The sequence below is a fragment of the Leptopilina heterotoma genome, unplaced genomic scaffold (genome assembly GCF_015476425.1).
Source record: "Leptopilina heterotoma isolate Lh14 unplaced genomic scaffold, ASM1547642v1 Lhet_58, whole genome shotgun sequence".
Classification (NCBI taxonomy): domain Eukaryota; kingdom Metazoa; phylum Arthropoda; class Insecta; order Hymenoptera; family Figitidae; genus Leptopilina; species Leptopilina heterotoma.
The window spans coordinates 1,451,943-1,478,005 of record NW_025111131.1 but is presented as its reverse complement, the minus strand read 5'-3'; the positions used below and the strand labels follow the sequence as shown (position 1 = coordinate 1,478,005).

Here is a 26,063-nt window from a genome sequence, read left to right as displayed (position 1 = left end):
GCCAACGAAGGCCGCCATTGTGGTTTTCCCCCTGATCACGACGGTAAAACACTCGAAGTGTGGAATTCTCGACAGTGTTTTATGTGTAAAAAGTCAAAGAAATAAAAGTAATAATTCGGTATTTGTCAGTTAACCGTCAGTTACAAGTTGAATTTATTTATGTGTGTTGGTGAAAAGTTAACCTCACTTTCTCTCTCTTCTGAGTACGGAACTCGTGCCCGAGATAATTCTCATCATCGTCGAGCTAGTCCAGAGGGCCGTACGGAACAACCGAGATCCGGGTAGATTTTTCTACCTGGCGCCAGGGAAGCTCCCAAAAATAAATAAACGGGTCATCGGGGGGTTGTCGGGAAGTTCGAAGTGTGGGACTTGTCGACCCAAGTTTTGTTCCGGACATCGTCGCCATTTTTGTGGTGAATTTTCTTTGGAAAATAAGAAAAACGCTACAATTTATAAAATCTTATTCCTTGCACCAAGACGGATCGATTGGTATATGAGGCATTTTACGTGAAATGTCCTAAGTTGAAATTTCAACTTCTTGAAAAAAATTGAAACTCGAGGAATTTGTTGTTCTATCAAGTAGAAATGTGACCCAATAAATATTTTATATTTAATTTTCAATTTCCCAAAAATCGGTCCGTTTTTTTTAAAAATAAATTATTGCAAACGAAAGCTCAGGTTTTTTCCTATCGACATGTAAATTTTCAGAATGCCCTTTTTTTTGTTTTTGAGTTATTAAATTTCAAAGAAAGAGAAAGAGGACGAAAAAACCTTTCAGAAACATATTCTAAAAAATTTTTCCCATTACAAGTATGTTCAGAAAAAATTCAAAAAGTAGCCGATGTTGACAAAATTGGTCAAATTGACCTCCTCTTTCTCAATTTTTCGAAAAAATCAAAAATATTTATTGGGTCACATTTCTACTTGATAGAACAACAAATTCATCGAGTTTCAATTTTTTTTAAGAAGTTGAAATTTCAACTTAGGACATTAAACGTAAAATGCCTCATATATAAAAGTTTATATTGTATTTAAATTTATAGAATTAAAACCAATTGTAGACAAAAAATTTGCACTTTTAAAAAAATTCTTTTTTTCTTAAAAATCTGTACAATAAAATGTTATTATTTATTGAAAAATAAATCAAAAATCTTATTCTTTGCATCAAGACGAATCGATTGATGTAAATAAAGTATATATTCTATTGAAAATTATAGAATTAATACAATTAAAGTTGAAAAATTTACTTTTTTACTAAAAATTTTTTTGTTTATTTAGATTCATATTACTGTATAAGAGAATTTTATTCTTTCTATTAAGACGAATGAACTTTATTTTATAATTACACAGTGCAACAGCATTTTTATTTTTGGAATCGCATAGGGTGATTTTTATAGGTTTTTTGATGCTGAGTGCGAATCCGTAATCAAAATTGTTCCATCACCCTAGATTTTTGAGAAATTTGACCTTGAAAATTAAAAAAAGGCCGTTTTTAAGGTACTTTTTGGTTTTTTATCAGGATATAAAAATTTTTCCTAGGGTTTTCACTATGTGCGTACGAAAGCCCATATCTTTCTTAACAATTTCCAATTTGGACCTTTTAAAAATATCTATTTTTCGATGAGTTATCTTTGTTTGAAGTTCGCGTCGCATCATAAAATCAGCAAAAATGCCGTTTTTGAGGTATTTTTTTGTTTTTTATCAGGGTACCAAAACTTTTTCTAGTGTTTCCATGATATACGTACGAAAGCTCATATTCTTCTCAACAATCTCCAATTTTGACATTTTAAAAATATCTATTTTTCGATGAGCTATCCTTGTTTGAAGTTCGCATCGTAACGTCAAATGGGATAACAGTGAGAAAAATATTAACATAATATTAATATTATTAATATTAACCCATTAAATCTCAAGCAGAAACCAATGATTCATTAAAGAAACTATTATATTTTTAGGAAAATCAAAAATAAATTGACCATTTTTTTTTGTTCATCATTTCAAATTCTTTAACAATAATTTAACAAAAACAAAGATAACTCATCGAAAAATAGATATTTTTAAAATGTTTAAATTGGAGATTGTTGAGAAGGATGTGAGCTTTCGTACGCATATCATGAAAACCCTAGAAAAAATTTGTGTACCCTGATAAAAAACCAAAAAGTATCCTAAAGACGTCCTTTTTTCAATTTTCAAGGTCAAATTTCTCGAAAACCTTGGGTGATGGAACAATTCTGATTACGGATTCGCATTCAGCATCAAAAAACCTATAAAAATCACCCTATGCGATCCCAGAAATAATAAAAAAGTGAAATTCTGTTGCACTGTGTTATGTTAAATTGTATTAAAATGATTTAAAAATGAAATATACTTATCGTTAACGCTTCCTCCACGAGGAAGCAAATTTTTTTTGCTGGTCATAAAGAGGAACCAATTATGTTTATGCAATGAACATCTGGATTTACGTTTCATGACCCCCTGATTCCAAAAAAATGGTTTTTAGAGAAGTGTCTGTCTGTCTGTAGAAAATGTTGTCGTTACGATAACTCGAGTAAATTTTTATGAATCGATTTGCAATTTGAGGGACTTTTTAAGTCCATAAAAATAAGGCCTGAGTTCGTTGGACAGCTCATTTCGTAGAAAAATAACAAAAATACAAAATTTTAAAATTTTCAAAAAAATTTGTATTTTTGGCAATTTATAGTGAGTGAAGCATTAGCCTCAACATTAAAACAAGTTGTAAATCCAAATGTTTATTACATGAATATTTTGCTACTTCTTTACGATAAGCAAAAAAAATTTGCTTTCTCGAGAAGGAAGCATTAACGATAAGTATATTTCATTTTTAAATCATTTTTAATACAATTTAACATTTATAAAATAAAGTTCATTCGTCTTAATAGAAAGAATAAAATTTTCTTATACAGTAATACAAATCTAAATTTATTAGTAATTTTTAATTTATTAGTTAAATTTTTAGTAAAAAAGTGAATTTTTCAACTGTAATTGTAATTAATTCTTTAATTTTCAATAGAATATATATACTTTATATACATTAATCGATTCGTCTTGATGCAAAGAATAAGTTTTTTGATTTATTTTTCAATAAATAATAACATTTTATTGTACAGCAACATGATTTTTAAGAAAAAAAATTTTTTTATTAAAAGTGCAAATTTTTTGTCTATAATTGGTTTTAATTCTATAAATTTAAATACAATATATACTTTATATATACCAATCGATCCGTCTTGGTGCAAAGAATAAGATTTTAGAAATAAATGAGTAAGATTTTCTTAAACGGCAATATAATTTTGCGGAAAGAACTCGTTTTTTGATAAAAATGCGAATTTTTCAGCTTTAATTGTAATTAACTCTGTAAATTCTCATACAATTTATACTTTTTATATACCAATCGATTCGTTTTAATGCAAAGAATAAGATTTTATTATATATCAACTTCAATAACCAACTTAAAAAAATTTAAAAAAAAATTTTAGAAAAAAGTTTTAAAAAATTTTTTTCTGAGAATTTTTTAAAGTTTATTAATCCATTTCGAGATATTTTTATGATAAATATACCTGGTAAATTTTAGCCAAATTTGTTAAAACCTCTTCGAGTTATCGTGTTCACAAAAATCGGGATCCACACACACACACACATACATCCGGACAATTGTTCAGGGTCTTATATAACATAGTCCTATGTAGAAGAAAATTTGTTAAAAGGATTTTTAAAAATTTTGTAAATTAAACGACTACAAAGCTTCCTCACGAGGAAGCAAAACATTAAAAACATATTAAAACTTTTATTTTTTTCTTTCAGATGAAAAATTTAGGTAAATATACAAAATTAGGAACAAAAATGAACTCAAAATATCCCAAAATTTGGCTTTTTTTTTAATTTTTCCGTAAAATTTACTTTTTGCATTCTCATCAAAAATGAGAAAGTCTTGGATTTGTACGATTTTGAGCAATGTCTAATTTTGGTAAATGTTTACGTTTCATGACCCCCTGATTAAAAAAAATGATTTTTAGAGAAGTGTCTGTCTGTCTGTCCGTAGACAAAATTTTCTTAGTTCAAAATTTTTTTTGAAATGCTGTGCTAATTTTTATTATTTTGTTCTAATTTGTGTATCCTACCTTTGCTTTGCTTACAATTTCTAAGCAAAGAATACACGTTAATACCTGAAGTAGTTTTAATACTGTTGAAAATGACCTTTAAAATAAGAAGAGAAGCATTAGAAAACGTTTACTATTTTATAAGTAATTCAAATATTTGTATAGCATTAAAAATGGAAATTTTTTTTAAAATCTCTAAGTGAATTTCTTATTTAAGCCCAAAATAACATATAATAACAATATTTGTTAATATATTTAATAAATTATGTATAAAATAATATATTATAATATTCTATAAAATTTAAATATTTCTTTACAAAAATAAATTTCGTCCTTTCTGAAGCACGATTGCCGTACTGCCGACAAGACGCCGTAATGTGCAGAGGCGCGTCCTGCCGGAAGGCCCTTCCGAAAGTTTAGGCACTTGGACGTTCTTTTAAAAAAATCATGCAGAAAATTTATCTAATTGTTCATTTTTAAATCTTCAGTAAATTTAAAGTTTTTCTTATAAGAATTAAACTATCACATGCACCGTATCCGGATTTACATGTTTTTAATCACACATTTGATATTATATTTACAAATCACGTATATATAGGAGGAACGGGACATAATGGCTAAGGGGCGTAATTAATAATTGTAATTTATTTAAAAATCGTAAATCGGAATGATTTCGCTCCAAAGACAACTTGATGTACTGCAAGTTTCTACAAAGTTTGATTATTTCTTATTCATTTACTATTGTAAGAAATATAGTAGAAAAACTGTATTTCACATATGAAAGTAACTTTTCAAAATTTTCATTTTTTCGTTCTAATTTTTTTAAATTAACTTTAAAGAAGAAACTAAAATCGCGTTTTAAGCTTGAAACATTTTTTGAGGGTCAATTTGAGATTTTTTATTAACACTTACTGTAATGATAAAATTATAAAATATTTCCTAAGTTTTTTTAAAAGAAAGCTGAGATACCAGAGTAACTTTTCTAGGAGATAAACAATTAAAACAAAAATGTTCGAGTAAATCAACAAAGAGTGAAAAGTAAGCCATTACGCTCCGGTCTGCACTACACAAAAAACTTGATATACTAATACTTTAAGAATATTTTAGCTGCTTCTGCAAATCATGTTTCTGCTAAGAGAGTTAGTATAATTAAAAGTAACTTCGCAATTTTAATCATCAAGACCAAAAATATACATTTAAATCCACTTAATCTCGCAATCATCAGCAAACAAAAACATGTGATGAGAATGTAATCCTTAAAGTCGTAGTAACTTTAAGAAAAAATAGTATATTAAGCAACAAGAGGAGAAATTGGCTGCCTTTATTCTCGTGTTACTTACGATATTTTTTATTCCTAATGCACAAAAGCGGCGATTTCAGATAGCAGACGACAGGGAGTAAAAGTCATTCACTTGTTCGATTTGTATGAAAATGGCGGCCGATTTCTCCCTTGGGCAAGAAAAATGCATGTGAACAGCTAATTTTCTTGCCCTTGGGAGAACACGGCCGCCATTTTCATACGGTCGAAGAAATGAATGACTTTCCTCCCTGTCGGCTGCTATCAGAAAGCGCCGTTTTTGTGCATGTGGGATAAAAAAATGTTTTATGAAACATATAATAGGAAACAAGAACAAGAACACAAATAATGCACAATAATTGCAGACCACCGCGAGCGAAGCGCGACGTGCGAATTAGTCGCCGGAGCGCGACGATCACTATTCGCGCGCCGTTTAGATGCAAATATTTATAAATCAACATTGTAGAGCTACTTGTCCTCTACAACTTTCAATAAAAAAGTTTCTGATATTTTCGCATGAAATACATGTTTTGTCCTTTTTTGAAAAAAAATTTTTTTTAACATTTCGCCTCATGCTGGGACTAAATGTTAAATTCTATTTCTAGCCTACTAAAACTATTTTCTGATACACTGAAAGAATTTTGGGCAGGCTGCAGGGTTTACATGGGTGCCGCTAGAGCTCGCTGCCTCCAGACTCGTGTGGGGATCGTAGTGTGGTAACTCGGATGCCTGTAAATTTTTTTTTGCAACACTAACCTCTAAAGTTGAATTTTACACACGGAAAACTGTGTGTAAAGTGTCACTTTTCTGAACAGTGCGTAAAAGTTACTTTTAGGCACTGAAATTACTTTTACGCACTGTTGGGTCTTTTTAATGATTATGTACCTATGTATACATATGTATATTGTATAAGAAGTGGTGAACGAGAATGATTTAAACTCTACTATACTGTAGCTTACTATACTATTCTGTAAAGTACTATACTAACTATTGTAGTACTACTATAGTACTATTGTAGTTAGTATAGTACTATTATAGTTAGTATACTACTATAGTTAGTATAGTACTACTATAGCTAGTATAGTACTATTATAGAACTATTATAGTTAGTATAGTATTACTATAGTACTATTATAGTTAGTATAGTACTATTATAGAACTATTATAGTTAGTATAGTACTACTATAGTACTATTATAGTTAGTATTGTACTACTATAGTACTATTATAGTTACTGTAGTACTACTATAGAACTATTATAGTTAGTATAGTACTACTATAGTACTATTATAGTTAGTATTGTACTACTATAGTACTATTATAGTTACTGTAGTACTACTATAGAACTATTATAGTACTACTATAGTACTATTATAGTTAGTATAGTATAGTTATGTATAGTATAGTATAGTATAGTATAGTATAGTATAGTATAGTATAGTATGAGTATAGATATAGTATAGTATAGTCTAGTATAGTATAGTATAGTCTAGTATAGTATAGTATAGTATAGAGTATAGTATAGTAGTATGGTCATAGTATAGTATAGTATAGTATAGTATAGTATAGTATAGTATGGTATGTATAGGTATAGGTATAGTATAGTATTGAGTCACTAGTATAGTATAGTAGGGTATAGGTATATTATAGTATAGTATAGTCTAGTATAGTATAGGTATAGTATAGTATAGTATAGTATAGTATAGTATAGTATAGTATGAGTAGTAGTATAGTATAGTATAGGTATAGTATAGTATAGTATAGTATAGTATAGTATAGTCTAGTATAGGTATAGTCTAGTATAGTAGTAGTAGGATGTATAGTATAGTATAGTATAGTATAGTGTATAGTATAGTATGTATAGTATAGTATAGTATAGTGATAGTATAGTATAGTATAGTATAGTGATAGTATAGTATAGTATAGTATAGTATAGTATAGTATAGTATAGTATAGTATAGTATAGTATAGTATAGTATGTATAGTATAGTATAGTATAGTATAGTATAGTATAGTATAGTATAGTATAGTATATGTATAGTATAGATAGTATAGTATAGTATAGTATATATAGTATAGTATAGTATAGTATAGTATAGTATAGTATAGTATAGTATAGTATAGTATAGTATAGTATAGTATAGTATAGTATAGTATAGTATAGTATAGTATAGTATAGTTAAGTATCGTATAGTATAGTATAGTATAGTATAGTATAGTATAGTATAGTATAGTATAGTATAGTATAGTATAGATAGTATAGTATAGTATAGTATCGTATAGTATAGCTATAGTATAGTATAGTATAGTATAGTATAGTATAGTATAGTATAGTATAGTATAGTATAGTATAGTATAGTATAGTATAGTATAGTATAGTATCGTATAGTATAGTATAGTATGTATAGTATATAGTATAGTATAGTATCGTATAGTATAGTATAGTATAGTATAGTATAGTATAGTATAGTATAGTATAGTATAGTATAGTATAGTATAGTATAGTATAGTATAGTATAGTATAGTTAGTATAGTATAGTATAGTATAGTATAGTATAGTATAGTATAGTATAGTATAGTATAGTATAGTATAGTATAGTATAGTATAGTATAGTATAGTATAGTATAGTATAGTATAGTATAGTATAGTATAGTATAGTATAGTATAGTATAGTATAGTATAGTATAGTATAGTATAGTATAGTATAGTATAGTATAGTATAGTATAGTATAGTATAGTATAGTATAGTATAGTATAGTATAGTATAGTATAGTATAGTATAGTATAGTATAGTATAGTATAGTATAGTATAGTATAGTATAGTATAGTATAGTATAGTATAGTATAGTATAGTATAGTATAGTATAGTATAGTATAGTATAGTATAGTATAGTATAGTATAGTATAGTATAGTATAGTATAGTATAGTATAGTATAGTATAGTATAGTATAGTATAGTATAGTATAGTATAGTATAGTATAGTATAGTATAGTATAGTATAGTATAGTATAGTATAGTATAGTATAGTATAGTATAGTATAGTATAGTATAGTATAGTATAGTATAGTATAGTATAGTATAGTATAGTATAGTATGTTGCAAAAAATGAAGACTCTGCATCCTCCGCTGCCTGCAATATGGGTGGTTGACACCTTATTGCCAAACTTTTTAGTGCACAAAAAGCAGCTTGGGCCTCTTTTACAGTTTGCGAACTTATGATCCACTTCTCCGCACTTGAAGCACGCAGTCGATCTGTCCGCCGCCTTACATTCTTTTCCTATGTGGCCATAGTCTAGGCATCTAAGACACCTAGTGACCATTACTCTCTTCCTAATTTGGCACGACATAAAGCCAATCTGTATGTGTCCCACTTCTTGCAGCCTTTATGCTTCCTCTGGGTCGGTGACTACAACCGCGAGCTTCATCCCTCGCCGATTTGGTCCAAGGACCGTCACCTTCCTGCTTCCTGGCTTTTTCAGGACATTTTCCAACACTTGTTGGACTTCTTCTACTTGGGTAAGGCAATCCAAGTCGCGGATCTCCAGCGTTACCCTTCGATCCACAGACTGTACCTTACCCATGCCTTCCACCGCTTTGTAAACCTCCGCGGTGAAGGCCTCTTTATTGGAGTCGCCTCTGATTTTAATCAGGAGGTCTCCCCTTTTTGTAGCCTTTGCAACTACGACCTTTGTGTGGCTAACGTCCGGATCAACCTCCTTACGAAGCTTACCCAAAACGTCGGCAAACGTCCGACCTTGAGCCACTCGGATGACCATTGTCGATCCCCTTGCTGTCTTTTGCTCCATTTTTTGACATTCTGGCTTTAGTTTATCCTCCGCTCTCTTTTCCACATTCTTTGGAGGTGCTTCCTCCTTTTTCTTTTTCGTAGTTGCGTCTTGAGTCCCCTCTGGACTGCCGGAACTACGTCTTCTCTTCGGCGCGTCTATGATTGCACGCCTTAACTGTCGTTTGTAGCGACGCTCTCGCCTCTCCTTTCTGTCCTCACGGTTACCTTCTGCCATGCCGATAATACATCCTAGGTACATATCCGCTTCGTCAGCTTCCGCGTGTTTCGTCTTTGCTTCTTTCAGCAGGACCTGAAGAACTTTAAGTCCGTCCTTAACGGTCCTATTTACATTCTTCCTGATTTCACAAGAGTTACTAATCCTTGTGACCTCCAGTTGTATCTTTTCAAGACACAATGCTTCTTCCTTCCTTAATCGAAGGCTGTCCTCGCTATTCTCTCTAATCGCCTCGTCATCCACTTCCGAGTGTACGGGGCTAAATGCGGACCTCCCGCTGCTGCCACTCAAGACACTCTGTAGACTATTTCTACTTCCTCTTCTTGTTCTGTCCACGATGATTTGTGAAACCTTCAGTGCGGCGTTGCCCTCCTGCATACGCGGGCCACCGGCCATTGTCCCCACGCTAGGCGCTTGACAATCGGAACCGGTGAGGGATTTAACCGAAGTATTACCCTGCAGGTATTCCTGTTTTTGACGGTCGCTCATCATGTTCGTTTCTTTCTGTTTGGTTGTCCTTTAGTGAAAAGCCCCGCCACCAAGGCAAGGTCTACCGAACATATCCAAGATGCCAGTCGTGTCTGGCAGCGAACCCACTTCTCCCAGCACATCAAAGAAATCAATCATGTCTGGCAGTAGACCCACTTTTTCCAGCCCATCGAAGAAATCAATGATGTTCGACAGTGGATCCACTTCTCCCAGCACATCAAAGACATCGATGATGTTCGGTAGTGGACAACCATCGGCGGGATTTGTTTGGAATCTTAGATGTGTTTTTGAGGTTAGGTTCGATAAATTTAATGTTTTATATTAATTTTTAATTGAAAAGCTTAAAGAATAGTTTATTTAAATTAAGGGGTCTTAGAAAATTATCAATATGCGGTTAGATTCAATTTTGATAATCCAAAAGTGACCATTTTAACGATTTTAGGGTATTTTTGAGGTTAGGGCGAAACCAGGACCCCTTTGGCCAAATTTTTATGGCGGATTCTGATTCAGTGCATCGAAATACATCGGAATACATATGTTTTGACCCCAGATCAAGAAACTTTTTTTTTGTGTTTTTGTGTTATTGTTCGGTACACACCATTAGAACTCGACTGTCGATAAACCGGTTGTACTCAGGAGAGGTTTTCTACAGTTTCCCTCTCCACTGGCGATAAAACCCATTAGACGGGTGGTCCAGGCAAATGCGAGTACTCCTATGATTTTCAAGTCGTTCTGTAGGCGCAAAAATTTAGTGTAAGGAATGTATATAGAAATATTGTATTAGAGAAATTTGTAAAGAGACACTTGTATAGCCAAGTTATGTAGGCTGAAGACAAGTGTATAAGCAAATAAACAATAGCCTGGCCATTTTTGTAAAATTATTTGATATCAATGAGTGCCGGGCTGAAAAAGTTTCCTTTTCATCTAAACCCTACTAAAAAAATAATGAGGAATCAAGACAAAACATCAGAATTCTGATTATTCTTCAGATTTTCTGATGCTTCTTCTTGACTCTGATAATTTGTTATTTCTCTAATTATTTCTGGCAGAATTTTTAGTATGGATTTGATGTTTTGTGAGAACTCTATCAGCTTCTCACTTCACTTCACAAACCAGGCTGACCATACTTGAAGCGTATCTTTTAATTTCTTAAAAATGAAGTTTTTTAGAATAAATTTTACATATTTGGAATCATGAAATATCACAGATTCTAAATTTTTTAATTATAAACTTCAATTAGATAAATTAAACAAATTTCAAGTCATAAAATTTTTGTTTAAAAAATCATAAACCTTCAGAACAATGCCTTTTTTTGCCCACTCGGCTCAACTCAGTCACAATGACCAATTCGCTACGCACCTTCCTTTAACAATAGATTTTCCGAATTCATTGTGATGATTTAAAAACAAGAATTTTATAACTTTAAAATTCTGCATTTTAACTAATTTAACTTTGTAACATAAAAATTTAGAATCTATGGTATTTTACGATTCCAAATATCTAAAATTTATATTATAAAAAATTTGTTAAAATAAATTATAAGGTTTGGGTGATAATTAAAAAAAAGATTTTTAAAATAAATTTTAGATATTTGGAATCGTAAAATACAATAGATTCCAACTTTTTATGTTACAAAGTTACATTAGTTAAAATGCAGAAGTTTTAAGTTATAAAATTCTTGTTTTAAAATCATCACAATAGACTCAGAAATATATTGTTAAAGAAATGTGCATAGCGAATTGGTCATTGTGACTGAGTTGAGTCGAGTGGGCAAAAAAGGCATTGTTCTGAAGGTTTATGATTGTTTAAACAAAAATTTTATTACTTGAAACTTGATCAATTTAACTAATGGAAGTTTATAATTAAAAAATTTAGAATCTGTGATATTTCATGTTTCCAAATATCTAAAATTTATTCTCAAAACCTTTATTTTGAAGAAATTATAAGCTATCTCGTAAACTATAACTGATATGTAAAAACTGATATCATTTTTGAATTTTAAGCCAAGGGAGTATAAGGTATACGTAAGACAGTCTTCAAAATAATATGAGTTTATAAACATTAAATATAATGTTGAAATAAACAAAAATGATTTTAAACATTAAAAATGTATAATGGTTTCTCGATGGTATACCTAAGTTTTAAAAGGCGTGACGACCCTTTTACATAAAGGAACAAGAATTCAGCCCCAAAAAAGATTTTTTGCTATGCTATAAAAAAATTCGGTGGTAGTCATAAAAGTTTTCATGATTCTTGGCAGTATTTTGGAGGGATCTATATCTTTTTCATGTTTTTGAGCTGCAATTGTAAGAAAAACTGCTCAAAAACACCAGACATTCTGATTATTTTTCTGATGTTTTGTCATTATTTTTTCAGTAGGGAAAAAACAAATACAAAAATAATGAAGTGAATGTGTGAATAAAAAAGAAGATGGTTCTTTTCTGTGTAGCTACATATACCAAAAATATAATATATATATATATATATATATATATATATATATATATATATATATATATATATATATATATATATATATATATATATATATATATATATATATATATATATAAAGAGACTTCTTTCCCTAAAATTTTTTTTTTAAATTCAAAAATTGTTGAAGATACGACATTTTCAATTTTAATATTAATTTTATAAAATTTTGAATATCTCGGAATATTGTTTGTGAATTCTTATAAAATTTACACATTTTTCAGGTAAAAATTTGTAATTTAAAATAAAAATAAAGTTAATAAAAAAAATTAATTTGTCATGTCAAAAAACGAGATATTGTGGTTGACATTTTTTATTTTTAACATAATCGCATGTAAAAGTAAAAGTTTGAACTTGTATATCTCAAAATTTAGCATCGCAAAAGGGTTTTGAAATTTTTACCACATTTAAAGGGCACCCGAAGAGATATTTTCTTAAAATTTAAAGAAATTCTATGAAAAAAACAATTTTTTCAAGAGTAGCAGCCGGAGAATTCGAATTTTTTTTAGCATCGACAAAGATTTTCTATGGTAAAAAGCACCGAAAATTTTTGTAGAGCCTTAAAAATTTCCAAATTTGATGAAGAAATTGTCGTTTATCATCAATTTTTAAAAAATTTAGGAACCGTTTGTACCACAGGCCGACAGTATTTACTAAACAAGAATCAAACAATATTTTTTCGAAGATTTTAAACGTGATAATTCCGAATCCAGCGTCACAATAGACCCTGCACGTCAGGTTTTCGAGGTATTTCAACTTAAAAGTGCAAAAGACCAGTTTTTTAACATCCAAAGATAATTGTTTTGACAAAAGTTCAATATTGCATCTGAAGACGCTACTTTTCTTCTTTAAAATACATGTTAAAAATTTAAAATATTTGCATTTTCCTCTGAGTAATCGTTCATTCTGTTTACTGAGTTTGGAAAATTCTTTGAAAACTGAGTAAAAACAGACAAAACTTCGATAATAAAGAAGAATATTACTACAAACCAGAATATAAATTTCAAATACTTCTACGTATTTTCGGTACAACTAAATGCGAATACGATGTCAGATTTACCAAATCGTCTGCCATATACGATCCGCTATTTTGAATTTTAGAAATCTGACATAGAATTCGTATCCAGTTATACCTAAAATCTGCATAACCATTTGAAATTTAGATGCATGTAGTTAGGGGAGAGTGGGGCAAAATGGGGTACCTTTTTGAAATTGTCTGTTTACAGAGAACCAAACGAATAAATCGATTCAGCTAAACTTTAGAATTCTTCTTTGTACACTTAGCTTTGAGGAAATTATGATAATAGCGGAGAAAAAAATTTTTGAAAGAACTTATATCGTATTTTCAGAGAAAGTGCTAACATCCCATTTTGCCCCACCCGTGGGGCAAAATGGGGTGGCATCAAATAACTATACAAAACATTGAGTATTTTTTCAAAATTCATTAAATTCTTGTTGTATGAGATTATAAATACAAACAAAAAGTAGGATTCTTTATTATTATGAAAAAACAAGTAATATTTATTAGAATTTAACAAAAAACATGGATATTGCAAAATATCGATATACTGATAATGAAACATCGATAGTATAAATTGCTCGAAGCAAAAATATCGATTCTTCTGCAGGAAACCTTTAAATATGCATAATATAATGTGTTTAAATAGTTTTAATGAAACGGCGTAACTTCCGGCATGCCCCACACTTAGGTACCCCATTCTGCCCCACACTGCATATAAAACAAAATGCAATGTTTACAAGTTATTGTAAACAATTAAACAATCTATTCTATTGGAAATTACTCTAGAATAAGTACTGAAAAAGATACCACACTTGCCAAATTAAATGCATTATCCCAAAAAGTTTGGTGAGCACTTTAATTTTGAAAAAAATTCATATTTTTTTTGCTTAAAACTTAAAAGTTGTATAACTTTCAAAAAAAAATTTTCTTTGGAGTGTCTTCATAATTCATAACAGTTTCTTATCAACATGAATGATATATGTCGAGGGAAAAAAAATTAAATGTTTTTCATGGAAAAACAGAGGTACCCCATTTGACCCGCCTACCCCATTTTGCCCCACTCTCCCCTAAATCTTCTATATTATCGAAGTTTGTCTATTTCTACTCAATTTTTGTACAATTTGCCCAACTCACTAACAAATGAAGATTTTTTAAATATCAGAAATGAAAAAAATCGAAAAACTAAGTTTATTCAAAATTTCATGTACCGATTTTTTCTTTTTTGTGTTAAAATTATTGTATGGCTTTACCGAAACAATAATAAAAAAAATTGGATGGGCAAGAACTTTTGGCTTTTTATTCGAAGCTGACCTTGTTGCTGCAGCTAGTCGTTTTTTACAAAAACTAATATCTCCAGAACCAGATAAGTCTTTATCAATTTTGTTTTATTAAATTAAATGTGAATTCATAAGGATTCCAAATATGTTTATAACATTTTTCTCAGAGAGGAGTAAATAATAAAAAATTTTTAAAAAAATTTTTTTATTTACATTATTTTTATTTTAAAGAACACATTTATACCTGAAAAATGTGTAAACTTCATAAAAATCCATAAACAAGAGTCCGAGATATTCAAAACTTTATGAAATTAATATTAAAATTCAAAATGTCAATAAAATCTCTTTTTCTATAATATTATTAAGTTTTTGGGTCTATTAATTATTTATAGATCAATTAAAGTATTTTTGTATTTGTTTCTTTAGGTAAAAAGGAAACTTTTTCTGCCCGGCGCTCAATGATATCACCAGATTAAAAAATATCTTAATTTCAATATATCTCAAAATCTGTTTTTTTATTTTTTTCTAACCTATTCAAATGGAAAGCTTACCGTTTTTCCTATGAGCCATGTAAAAAATCAGAGTAAGACCTTAAACATTTTTGAAGAAAATAATTATAAATCATAATTTTCTATATAAAATAATAAATTATTATTTTTTGCAAAAATTTTCAAGGTCTCACTCTAATTTTTACATGGCTCATAGGAAAAAAGGTAAGATTTCTATCGGGATAGGTTAGAAAAAAATAAAGAAAAACGATTTTCAAACTTTTTTTCATCGCCAGCTTGTAGCTCGTGAAAAACCTTTCAAAAATCACTATTCACACTTTTAATTTGATTAATTTTTCTTATCAATACATCAAATCGAAAAAAAGATATTTGGTGGATTCCACGTCAGTTTAACACACTAATTTTCATGACTTGTTGGGAGTTGGCTGTACTTTTGTAAATTTATTACTTTTATAGTGATAAACAACTCCACCAAATATTTTTTCAAAATTTTGAAAATTACCAAAAATATGGCATTTTCAAAATTTGTGTCTTTTTTTAAAAAGTGCTATAACTTTGGTTCTAATTAACCGATTTTGGATTTTAAAAAAAGGATTTCTTTGGTTTTAAGTATATTTTAATTTAAAATTAATAAGTAAAGGTCCCAGTTATGAAACGCTTTCATAATTTTGTCCCTATTATGGAACAATATTACAAAAATTAAAATAAATGCAATTAAAATTGCTGTTAAGAAAATTCTAGTTATTTCAATAAATTTTACAAGATATAAGAATTATTATTTCTGTATAGTATTTAATTTATAAAGAAATGTTTTACATATAAAATGATGATTTATAATTAATTTCTTCAAAAAGTTCCATGGTCCCAGTCTGATTTTTACATGGCTCATAGTAAAAAAGGTAAGCTTTCGATTGGGATAGGTTAGAAAAAAATAAAAAACACCAATTTTGCGATACAGTAGAACCCGGTTAATACGATTCTGTAGGTACCGCACTAAGAATGCGTCTTATGCGAGAAAACGTATTAGGCGGGATATAAAATGTATGTATTTAATCGCAGGGTCCACCATAAATGAGCGTCTTAAGCGGAAAATCGTATTAAATGGAATCGTATTAACCGGGTTCTACTGTATATTGAAATTAGGAATTTGACCTTGAATTTCAAGGTTAAATTAAAAGAAAACAACTTTTTTTTCATCACCAGCTTATAGCCTGTGAAAACTTCTTAAAAAATCACTATTCATACTTTAAATTTGATTAATTTTACTTATCAATATATTAAATCGAAAAAAAGATATTTTAAAAAATATCAAAATTTTGAAACTCCATAACTCAAAAATATTTTATCAAATTAAAAAAAAACATTTCTACTAATAATATTTAAATTTTAGCAAAGTTTAGAAAAAATTCATTTTTTAACCTGGGCAGTTGAGGAATTTTCCCTCATATGTACGTAATATGTGGTTACGTTTTATTTTTTTACTCTGAATCCCTTTGAGATCCCAAGATAAAACTTACAGGACATGTAAAGCACATTTGTCCTAACATTTAGTAAAATTTTGAAAAAAATCGAAAATGATGTTTTTTCAAAAACGGATTTTTAATTTTTCAAAATTTCAACAAAAAAAATTTTCAATTTTTTTTTATAAGTATTAATTTTAAACTACGTGCCGGAAATTTTTGGACATAGTCTGTTTTAGTAAAACTAACTTATATATTAAATAAGAAAAAATTTCACTTAGTCATTTCTAAGAAAATTGAAGTGGTTCACTGTTGACGCTGCGTCAATGCAGCCTACTCTCCCCTATGTTTACACTTCTACTAATAATAGTAACATTTTAGCATAGTTTCGAAAAAATTCATTTTCTAACCTGGGCAGTTGAGGAATTTTGCCCCAAATAAGTGTTTACAATAACATTTGCAAAAGTAGTAAATAAACTTAATACTTTATATTATCGCAAGTGCATTTCTGAAATGAAGATTTACCTTATGAAATTCTGGCTGCACTGTTACTTGAGTAACACCCATTTCAGCAAAGAATGAAATTACTTCGTCTGTGATATTTCTGTATACCTGTAAGATAAAATTTTGTAAAATTTCAGCTATTAGGATATAAAATATTTTCTTACTTGAATATTCCATAAACGAGTTTAGATAAAATGAGATTTCCACAATCTTATAACTGATAAATTGTAAGTATATTTGATTAACATTGCTTGTTATTTCTTTGTATTCAGATGATAATTTTTAAAATTAATGAAAAATAATATTAGTTTATAATTAAGAATGTATTAGGGGAGCGTGGGGTAATAGGAGCTTTTAAATTTCACGTACTTAGAAACCTTAAAATTCGCTGCAATGTCTAGAAAATAATCTACAATCTTTCTTTATATCATTCCAAACCGAACGATCACATTCTTGACAGATTTTTAGAAAAACAAGGGAAAATGTATTTTTTGAGTTTTCGTTGTGAAATGCAAAACATTTCTAAACATCACCATAAGTAGTTAAAATCGTATTATTTAGTTATGGTTTTTCATTATATTATAGGTGAATATGTGTAGATATGTGTATAAAAATCGAGATAATAATGAAATTTGTTCATGTTTTTATTTTTTTATTCAAATTTTGTCCTGTAAGAATTCTGTGGGGTAATGGGAGAATTAGTGTCAGCCCAAAGAATTTTCGTTACCATGTTACGGCTTTTGTTATTTCTTTGAAAATTGTAAAAGATATCACCTTATGAAAAAACTTTTAATTAAAAAATAATTTTTGGTGGAAAAAATGTTAAAATTTAAATTTTTTTCAAAAATTTTTTATTCAAATATAATTTAGGAAAAAATTTATTCTAAGTCTAAAGTTAGAACTTTAAAAAGTGCAAAGGACTTTTCGTCTTAATTTTTTCAGTAGAATATGACCCATTAGTTTGTACACCCACGACTGGGACACCCTATATATCAAAATTAAGTATTGAAAATGTAAAATGGTTATTTAGAGATTCGATTTAAGCAAAAATTGCAATTAATAAAGCTCTAAATAATAAATAATTACTTGAAATTCCTGACAGATTAGATAAACATAAATGTACCCAGGTAGTTACACTTTAAATAGCGGCAAAAATTTCATCAAAAAAACTAAAAATGTTAGAAAAAGCACTTATAATTAATAAATAAACTATTCTATAAAATGATAGAATTTATTAGAAGCTTAGAATTTATTGCTTTGGGGTTTTCGGGGTCGTTGCTTACAAATATGATGTCGAAATAAAAAATCTGTAGTTGGATTCATAATCAACGACCCAAAAAACCCCCGAGTAACAAGTTTCAAGTGAATTTGATCAATTTTGGAAAATAAGTCCGCCATATTGGATCCGACACTTTGAATTTTAATAATCTGACAACATATTCGTAATCAGCGACCCCAAAAACCCCTGAGTAACAAATTTTAAGCGAATTCAACAATTTTTCAAATAGTTTTATTTACGGACAGTGTCAGTCAATTTTTATACTTGACAACTGTTAAAAAATTCATTTTTGAAGGCTAATTTAGTTTGTTGTTAGCAATATCGCTATATCTTCTTAAAGTACAGGGTTCAGGCATTAATTTGACTTCTATGACAAGTCTCTAGCACGTCGGATTTACCTTGTAGAGATTTACAAAAACAGCGAAAAACATGATTTTTGGGAATTTACCCCCCAATTTTCTTAAAATCCTGACGTGATAGGAGGTTTTCGATGCCAGATTCGGATTCAGCGCACCAAATACTGCGGGAAATGACTTCTCGATCTCAGACAACGGAAATTTTTATTTTTTTGCAGGCTTGTGAATGATAAATATGCGGGCTGTGAGACCTGTCAATGTAACATGCGTGATATTTGTAGCAGACTACGATCATATTCTGAACGGCGGAACGAAAGGAACTGATTTGGATAAACGCGCGAAGTTTCAAAATGATTTTAATTGTCACCAGGTAAAAAACGATAGGCAGACATGATAAGAAATTTTCTGTTTTCGTTTATTCTCTTCTCAACCCTGTAAAAAAAAAAGTATTGGGAGGTACGGGATTCCGTATTGCAAGTGCCAACCTGCCAATGCGGTATTCGCGAAATACCGCATTGGGTGTCGTGGTGAATACGGAAATCAAGGGGTCCCAATGCGGTGCCAGTTTTAAGCTTTAAAAAAACGAAAATACGTGACAGGAGGAAATAATTAGTGTCAGTGGAGAAATATGCGAGTTAAAGGAATGAGAAAATAATAATAGTGAGTGTAAAAATGAAATTTTAAGAAAAAAAGGTAAGTTGAACTGTCAAATATGGGCCCAATGCGGCATAGGCTGATTTCAATGCGCCACAGCAAAAGCAACTTTGACTGGTTTGAATGGCGTGAAATAGGTAAACAAACATTTTCTAACACATTTGTCTCCGTACACAGACACTTTTCACTAAATCTGCCAACGTACAATTGGTAAGCATCTTCTAAATTACAATAATCGAAAATATTGTTTAGATTCATGCAGAAACGTGGTTATAAAATAAAAAATTGGAAAGTAATGTAATGCAAATCATATGTCAGCTGGGCCACTGTGTTCGCTCGATTCGCTCTGCTTGCTTCTGCCCTCTACTGGCGACTTGCACTATTTACCGATTGTGTACCGCATTGAAAGCAGCCTACGCCGCATTGGACTCATATTTGACAGTTCAACTTACCTTTTTTTCTTAAAATTTCATTTTTACACTCACTATTATTATTTTCTCATTCCTTTAACTCGCATATTTCTGCACTGACACTAATTATTTCCTCCTGTCACGTATTTTCGTTTTTTTAAAGCTTAAAACTTGCACCGCATTGGGACCCCTTGATTTCCGTATTCACCACGACACCCAATGCGGTATTTCGCGAATACCGCATTGGCAGGTTGGCACTTGCAATACGGAATCCCGTACCTCCCAATACTTTTTTTTTTACAGGGAAATAAATTCTTACAAGTTTAAAAAGTTAAAATATTTCAAATTACAATAATGAATGTTTCAACATGACTTAAAAATATTTGTAATGAGTTCTGCCATAAATTATATACTTTTGAAGACCAAAAAACATATGAACATTGCAGAACACCACTGACATTTTTGAAAGATTTCACTGATAATTTTTTTTGAATAGTGAGAATAAAATCAGCTTATAAATTACAATCGAGTATTAAATTTTTATTAACTGCATAAAAGGAGTAAATTTAACATAAATTTATTGGAAATAAAATAGTAAGATGCAATAAACAGAATTTTGAGGGGACACCACTGACATTTTGCTTCATTTCTCAATTTCGAAAAAGAAAGACTTTATTTTTAAGTTATAGTCGTTGCTGTTTTTAATGTACGTTTAATAACTGAAAATAAGATACAATAATATTTAAAAAATATTAATATTATGAACAATTTTTTGATGGGGACACCACTGACATGGTGTGCTCGACAAAGTGATACTTGCTTTCTGCCACCAACCGTACAAGTTATAGATGTGATAGAATGTTGTATAATGTTTTTTCTTTAAGAAGCTATACATGGGTGATAAAATTTAAAATGTCATTTTCAACATCTACAAACGTTGACTTGGCGATGTTGAAATTTCTGGTTAAATTATTTTTTTTTGGTTGACTAGCATGTATAATCCATGAAATTAATAGTGATCAAGCACATAATAACAAATATTTTCATAAACAGACAGATTTTTGGAGAAAAAACATATATTTTTACGAGACACTTTTTCAGTATGTTTTTAGTAGAGCAAACTGAAAATACAATCAGATTTTCTAATAAATCATTGTATTAAAAGCTAATAGTCAAATACGAATTATAAAATAATTTATATTAATTTTCACCGTGAATTATGTAGAAGAAAAGACGTAAGAAAACAAGAAGACAAGAAGAAGACGTAAGCAAGTTAGGGAACACCAGTGACACGATTAAAGATGTCATTGAAATTTATTTTTAAATAATAAAAAAGACATGAACATATGAGTAAAAATATAGTTTAAAACTGGAATAATTGAACGTTATAAATAGAAAATATAGGTGGATTCATAATTTATAGAAAAAATGTAGAAAACTTAATATTGACAGAAAAAATAAAAATATGTTGTTAAATTTTGTAATTTCAAAAAACGACTCTAAAATTATTTATTATTATTTATTTTTATTTCAAAATTTTGAGCAAATTTGTCAATTCTACCTTCGGATTCCGATTCAGGGGTGAAAAATACATAGTGATTAAATTTAAAATGCCATTCCGCCGTCCTGCCGAGAAAACTCGAGTCCGAACCCATATACCAAATATACAAGTACAAATATATATGTTCATTCATTCCATATATAATTCACTTTGTTCAAATTCCAATTCTTAGCCACCAGAAGCACTCAGAAAAAATCCGGCAGCAAAATTGCAGGCAAAACGTCACCGCTGTCCCGCGTCCGCGAACATGAAACTATATCCCGTCTACCAAGAAAAAAGGTCACTCTTCATGTTTCCGACTACCGAAAAAACCATTTCGCAAAATAGAACCTCCATATTTAAAGAAAAACCACCAGTCGAATACAAATAAACAATATAGTGGTTGAAAAAAATCAAAAGCGTGTGTCCGCAAATTTCACATTTCTAAGAGAAAATGACAAAATCCGAATCTCGCGCCTAATATTCAACTGTGCAAGAGTACGAAACCGCCTTAACGACTGCTAATAGAAAGCACTATGTGTCTAGAAGCCTAGAGAAAAAACTACAACGCTCCAACCCATCTACAAAACACACGACGCATGGCAGACCGGCAGACCGAACCCACCGAGCACAAACGTCACTGGCGTCCCCGCGACAAAACGGTACTTAACATCAGTATTCCTTCAAATACCCCATTATAGTCTCACTTATTACTAAAACTTCCAGAATCGCACACATCCGAAGTCAGCTAAATACAATCACTCTTTTTTAAAATGAAAATTGAGGCAGAATGTCACTTGAAAAATACATAGTGTTTAGAACAAAAAACTTTTTTTTGTGTGCCTGTATATTTTAGGGGACATCAGTGACAAGGGACACCAGTGACATTCTGCCTCAATTTTCATTTTAAAAAAAAGAATGATTATATTTAGCTAACTTCGGATGTGTGCGATTCTGAAAGTTTTAGTAATAAGTGAGACTATAATGAGGTATTTGAAAAAATACTAATATTAAGTACCATTTTGTCGCAGGGACACCAGTGACATTTGTGCTCGGTAAATTCAGTCTGCCAATCTGCCATGCATCGTGTATTTTGTAGATAGGTTAGAACGTTGTAGTTTTTTCTCTAGGCTTCTAGACACATAGTACTTTCTATTAACAGTCGTTAAAGCAGTTTCATACTCTTGCACAATTAAATATTAAGCGCGAGATTCAGATTTTGTCATTTTCTCTTAAAAATATGAAATTTACGGACACACGCTTTTGATTTTTTTCAACCACTATATTATTTATTTATATTCGACTAGTAGTTTTTCTTTAAATATAGAAGTTCTATTTTACGAAATAATTTTTTCGGTAATCAAAAACATGAAAAATAACCTTTTTTCTTAGTAGACAAGATATAGTTTCATGTTCGCGGACACGGGACAGCAGTGACATTTTGCCTGCAATTTTGCTGCCAAATTTTTTCTGAGTGCTTCTGGTGGCTAAAAATTAAAATTTGAACAAAATAAATTATATATAAAATGAATGAACATATATATTTATACTTATATATTTGATATATAAGTTCGGACTCGAGTTTTCTCGGCAGGACAGCAAAATGACATTTTAAATTTAATCACCCACATATCACCAATACTATTAACGCTTAATAAGACAATTATATGCGCAAAGTTATTTAAATATCAGGTATGATATTCAAAATTTGCGATAATTACTTAAAAATATGAAACTTATGGACAGGCGATTCTGATTTTTTTTCTAGCACTGGATAAAAATTATTTTGTTAGCACAGCTAATATATAAAAATATAGACTCTTATCTGTACAACATAATTTTTCTGGTACTAAAATTATGAGAATCAACCGTTTTTATCATTAGGTAAAATTCTGATTTCTTAAGTGCGGACCATGGATACCACTGACATTTTGCTCCTGATTCTTCTGCCAAATTTTTTTAGAGAATTTCTAGCGACTAAGAATTATTAATTTAAGCAGAAGGATTGATTAAGAAAAATATTTGACTTACAAAACTTTTATATATGAACTAGTATTCCAAATTTTTGGGCAGGACATGAAAATGACATTTTAGTTTTAATCACCCGTGAAAATAGTAAACATTCACAAAAATTGCTTTCTTTGATTTAAGAAATATTACTAATAACAATAATACATTAACATAAATGATATCACTGATTTATTTCGACTCCCTGAAGAGGAAATCGTTGAGATTTCGAAACGTTGGAGAAATATATAAAATAACATTTGGTCCGAATGAATTCGTTTTTATTTACCTTACAAATAACTACTCGGACGTAAAAGATTCATAAATAATAAATCATATCTTTTACATTTAAAAAACGTTTTGTTACAACAATGTATGTAATCAAAAATTAGAAATTTAGCAAAACTTTTTAGATTATTAAAATAACTGAATTTATTTAAATAAATATTATTCAAAGCTAAAAATCAATATTTTACTAAGAAAAATAAATTTGAATAAAATCTTTTAAACAATTTAATGTACAAAATAAATAACCTGCACAATTACTTTTGATTGAAAATCTATTATTATTATATTTAGTAGAATATAAAACATAAAAAAGCAGAAAATAAATAGAATTAATGCTACAATCAATTATACTAAGAAAGATAAAATAGACAATTTTTTCCCATTTTTCCAAAATAATTAGAAAATTTACATTTCAGACCAATTAAAACGAGATCTAACTCCTCCTACTCTAAGAAAGCAATTTTTTTATTCCTTGGTTCAACAGTACAAAAACCTAGTGAATATTTAATTTTTAAAAAGTTACATTTAGTCTTAACTTATTAAGAAAAAAAAGACTTCTGGCCAATAAAAATAAGCTCCTCCTATTTTCAAAGTGCAATTATTTATTTGTTGGTTGAGTTAAAGAGAATGCAGAAAGTAATTAATATTATTTGAAAAATAACACATATAATCCTAACCCTCTAAGAAATAATGGATGATTTAAACCAATAAAAATAATAAACAAACCCCTCCTATTTTCAAAATCAATTTTACTATTTGTTGGTTAAGTTAAACAAAATGGAAAAAAAATTAACATTTAAATTTAAAACATATAATTCCAACCCCCAAAAGAAAAAATGGATGTTCTAGACCAATTTAAATAAAATTTAAACTTCTCCTTCTTAAAGAAACGTATTTTAAAACTAAGTTTAATATTTTCCTCATTTTGTTCTATTGAAGAATTCTCCTTCATTAAGAAAAAGGAGTTTAAATTTTATTTTAATGGTTTAAAACATCCATTTTTTCTTTTGGGGGTTGGAACTATATGTTTTTTTTCTTAAATATTAATTTTTTCTCCATTTTGTTTAACTAAACCAAAGAATAAAAATATAGGAAGAGTTTGATTTTTTTATTGGCTAATAGCAGTCTATTTTTTCGTAAGGGGTTGAGACTAAATTTTATATTTTTTAAAGTTTAATATTTTCTCCATTTTGTTCTATTGAACGCACGAATAAAAAAAAGCTTTCATTAAGGACACAATGCATTTTTACATGTGAAATTGCATGAAATTGCGTGATAGGGAGGAGGGGGGTCTAAAATCCCGAAAAATTGCGTGACATCATTTGTGAACGCTCTCCAATAGATATTTTCACTTTCACAGTTTTTCATTTTCTTTTTTACTTTGATATCTTTTTATTGTCACTTGAACTCTCACTGTGATAGATTTTTATTGTACATTTTACTTTGACATTTATATTTTCTCCTTCATTTTCACATTCACTCTGACACATTTCTATTTTTAGTTTTATTTTGACAGACTTTTATTTTAATTTTATTGTCATATTAAGAGGTTATATTACCAAGGCGCACTGAAAAATGAACGTTTTTGGTAAATTTTTTTTTGAAGCTATTCTATGAATTAAAATAAAATTCTGCGGCTATATTATATTATACGTTTTGAGGTATAGAAAAAAATTTTTATTTATAGCTTTTGATACAAAATAGGGTCTTGACTAATGATAAACGGAAAATGAGTTTTTTTCGAGAAGTGAATCTGCGTACAACATAACATTCTCCAAACAGCACCAAGAGCAAAAAACAAAATTTGTCATTAAGGGGAAGTGACACCTTTGAGGTGTCATTTTAATCTGTTTTTCATGAATTTTTTTAAGACACAGGAAAAAGGAAACAATCTTAATTATTTATGAATCTTAAAAAGCGTGTATACTTCCCTAGATAATTTATCTGAGAAGTTACAGTTAAAATTTCAAATGAACCCGTCAATAATTAAGCGAGTTACAGTGTACGCAGTTTTGAAAAATGTAGTTTTGAGAAAAACGCATTTGAAATTTCAAGATCCATTTACTATATATATGAAATATTTAAAATAGCAACTTAACAATTTTTATTTTCACTTTGATATTCCAGCACCATATAACTACTACTTTTTATTTATGCTTTATATTTAGTATTATAATTAAACTGATTTGTACCCCCAAAAATTATCAACAAACTAATATGTTTAAAATTTTTAATTATTATGTAAAATGTAGTTTAATGAATTTTTGTCGACAAAAAAGTATTTACATATCAGTCTGGGATTGTCTATGTACCATTTAAAACAATGAAAATAAATTGA

At 29.4% G+C, this 26,063-nt stretch overlaps 1 protein-coding gene across 5 annotated transcripts in view; it reads right to left on the bottom strand.

The window, feature by feature from the left end:
* LOC122508914 (zinc transporter 1) overlaps window positions 1–26,063 on the bottom strand; it is a 316,952-nt gene that overhangs the window by 87,120 nt on the left and 203,769 nt on the right. For all 5 annotated transcript variants that reach the window (XM_043622581.1, XM_043622579.1, XM_043622578.1 and 2 more), the window contains one exon: window positions 17,213–17,299. In XM_043622581.1, coding sequence (XP_043478516.1) covers window positions 17,213–17,299 — 87 coding nt within the window. Of the gene's footprint in view, window positions 1–17,212; window positions 17,300–26,063 lie in introns of those variants that run through there.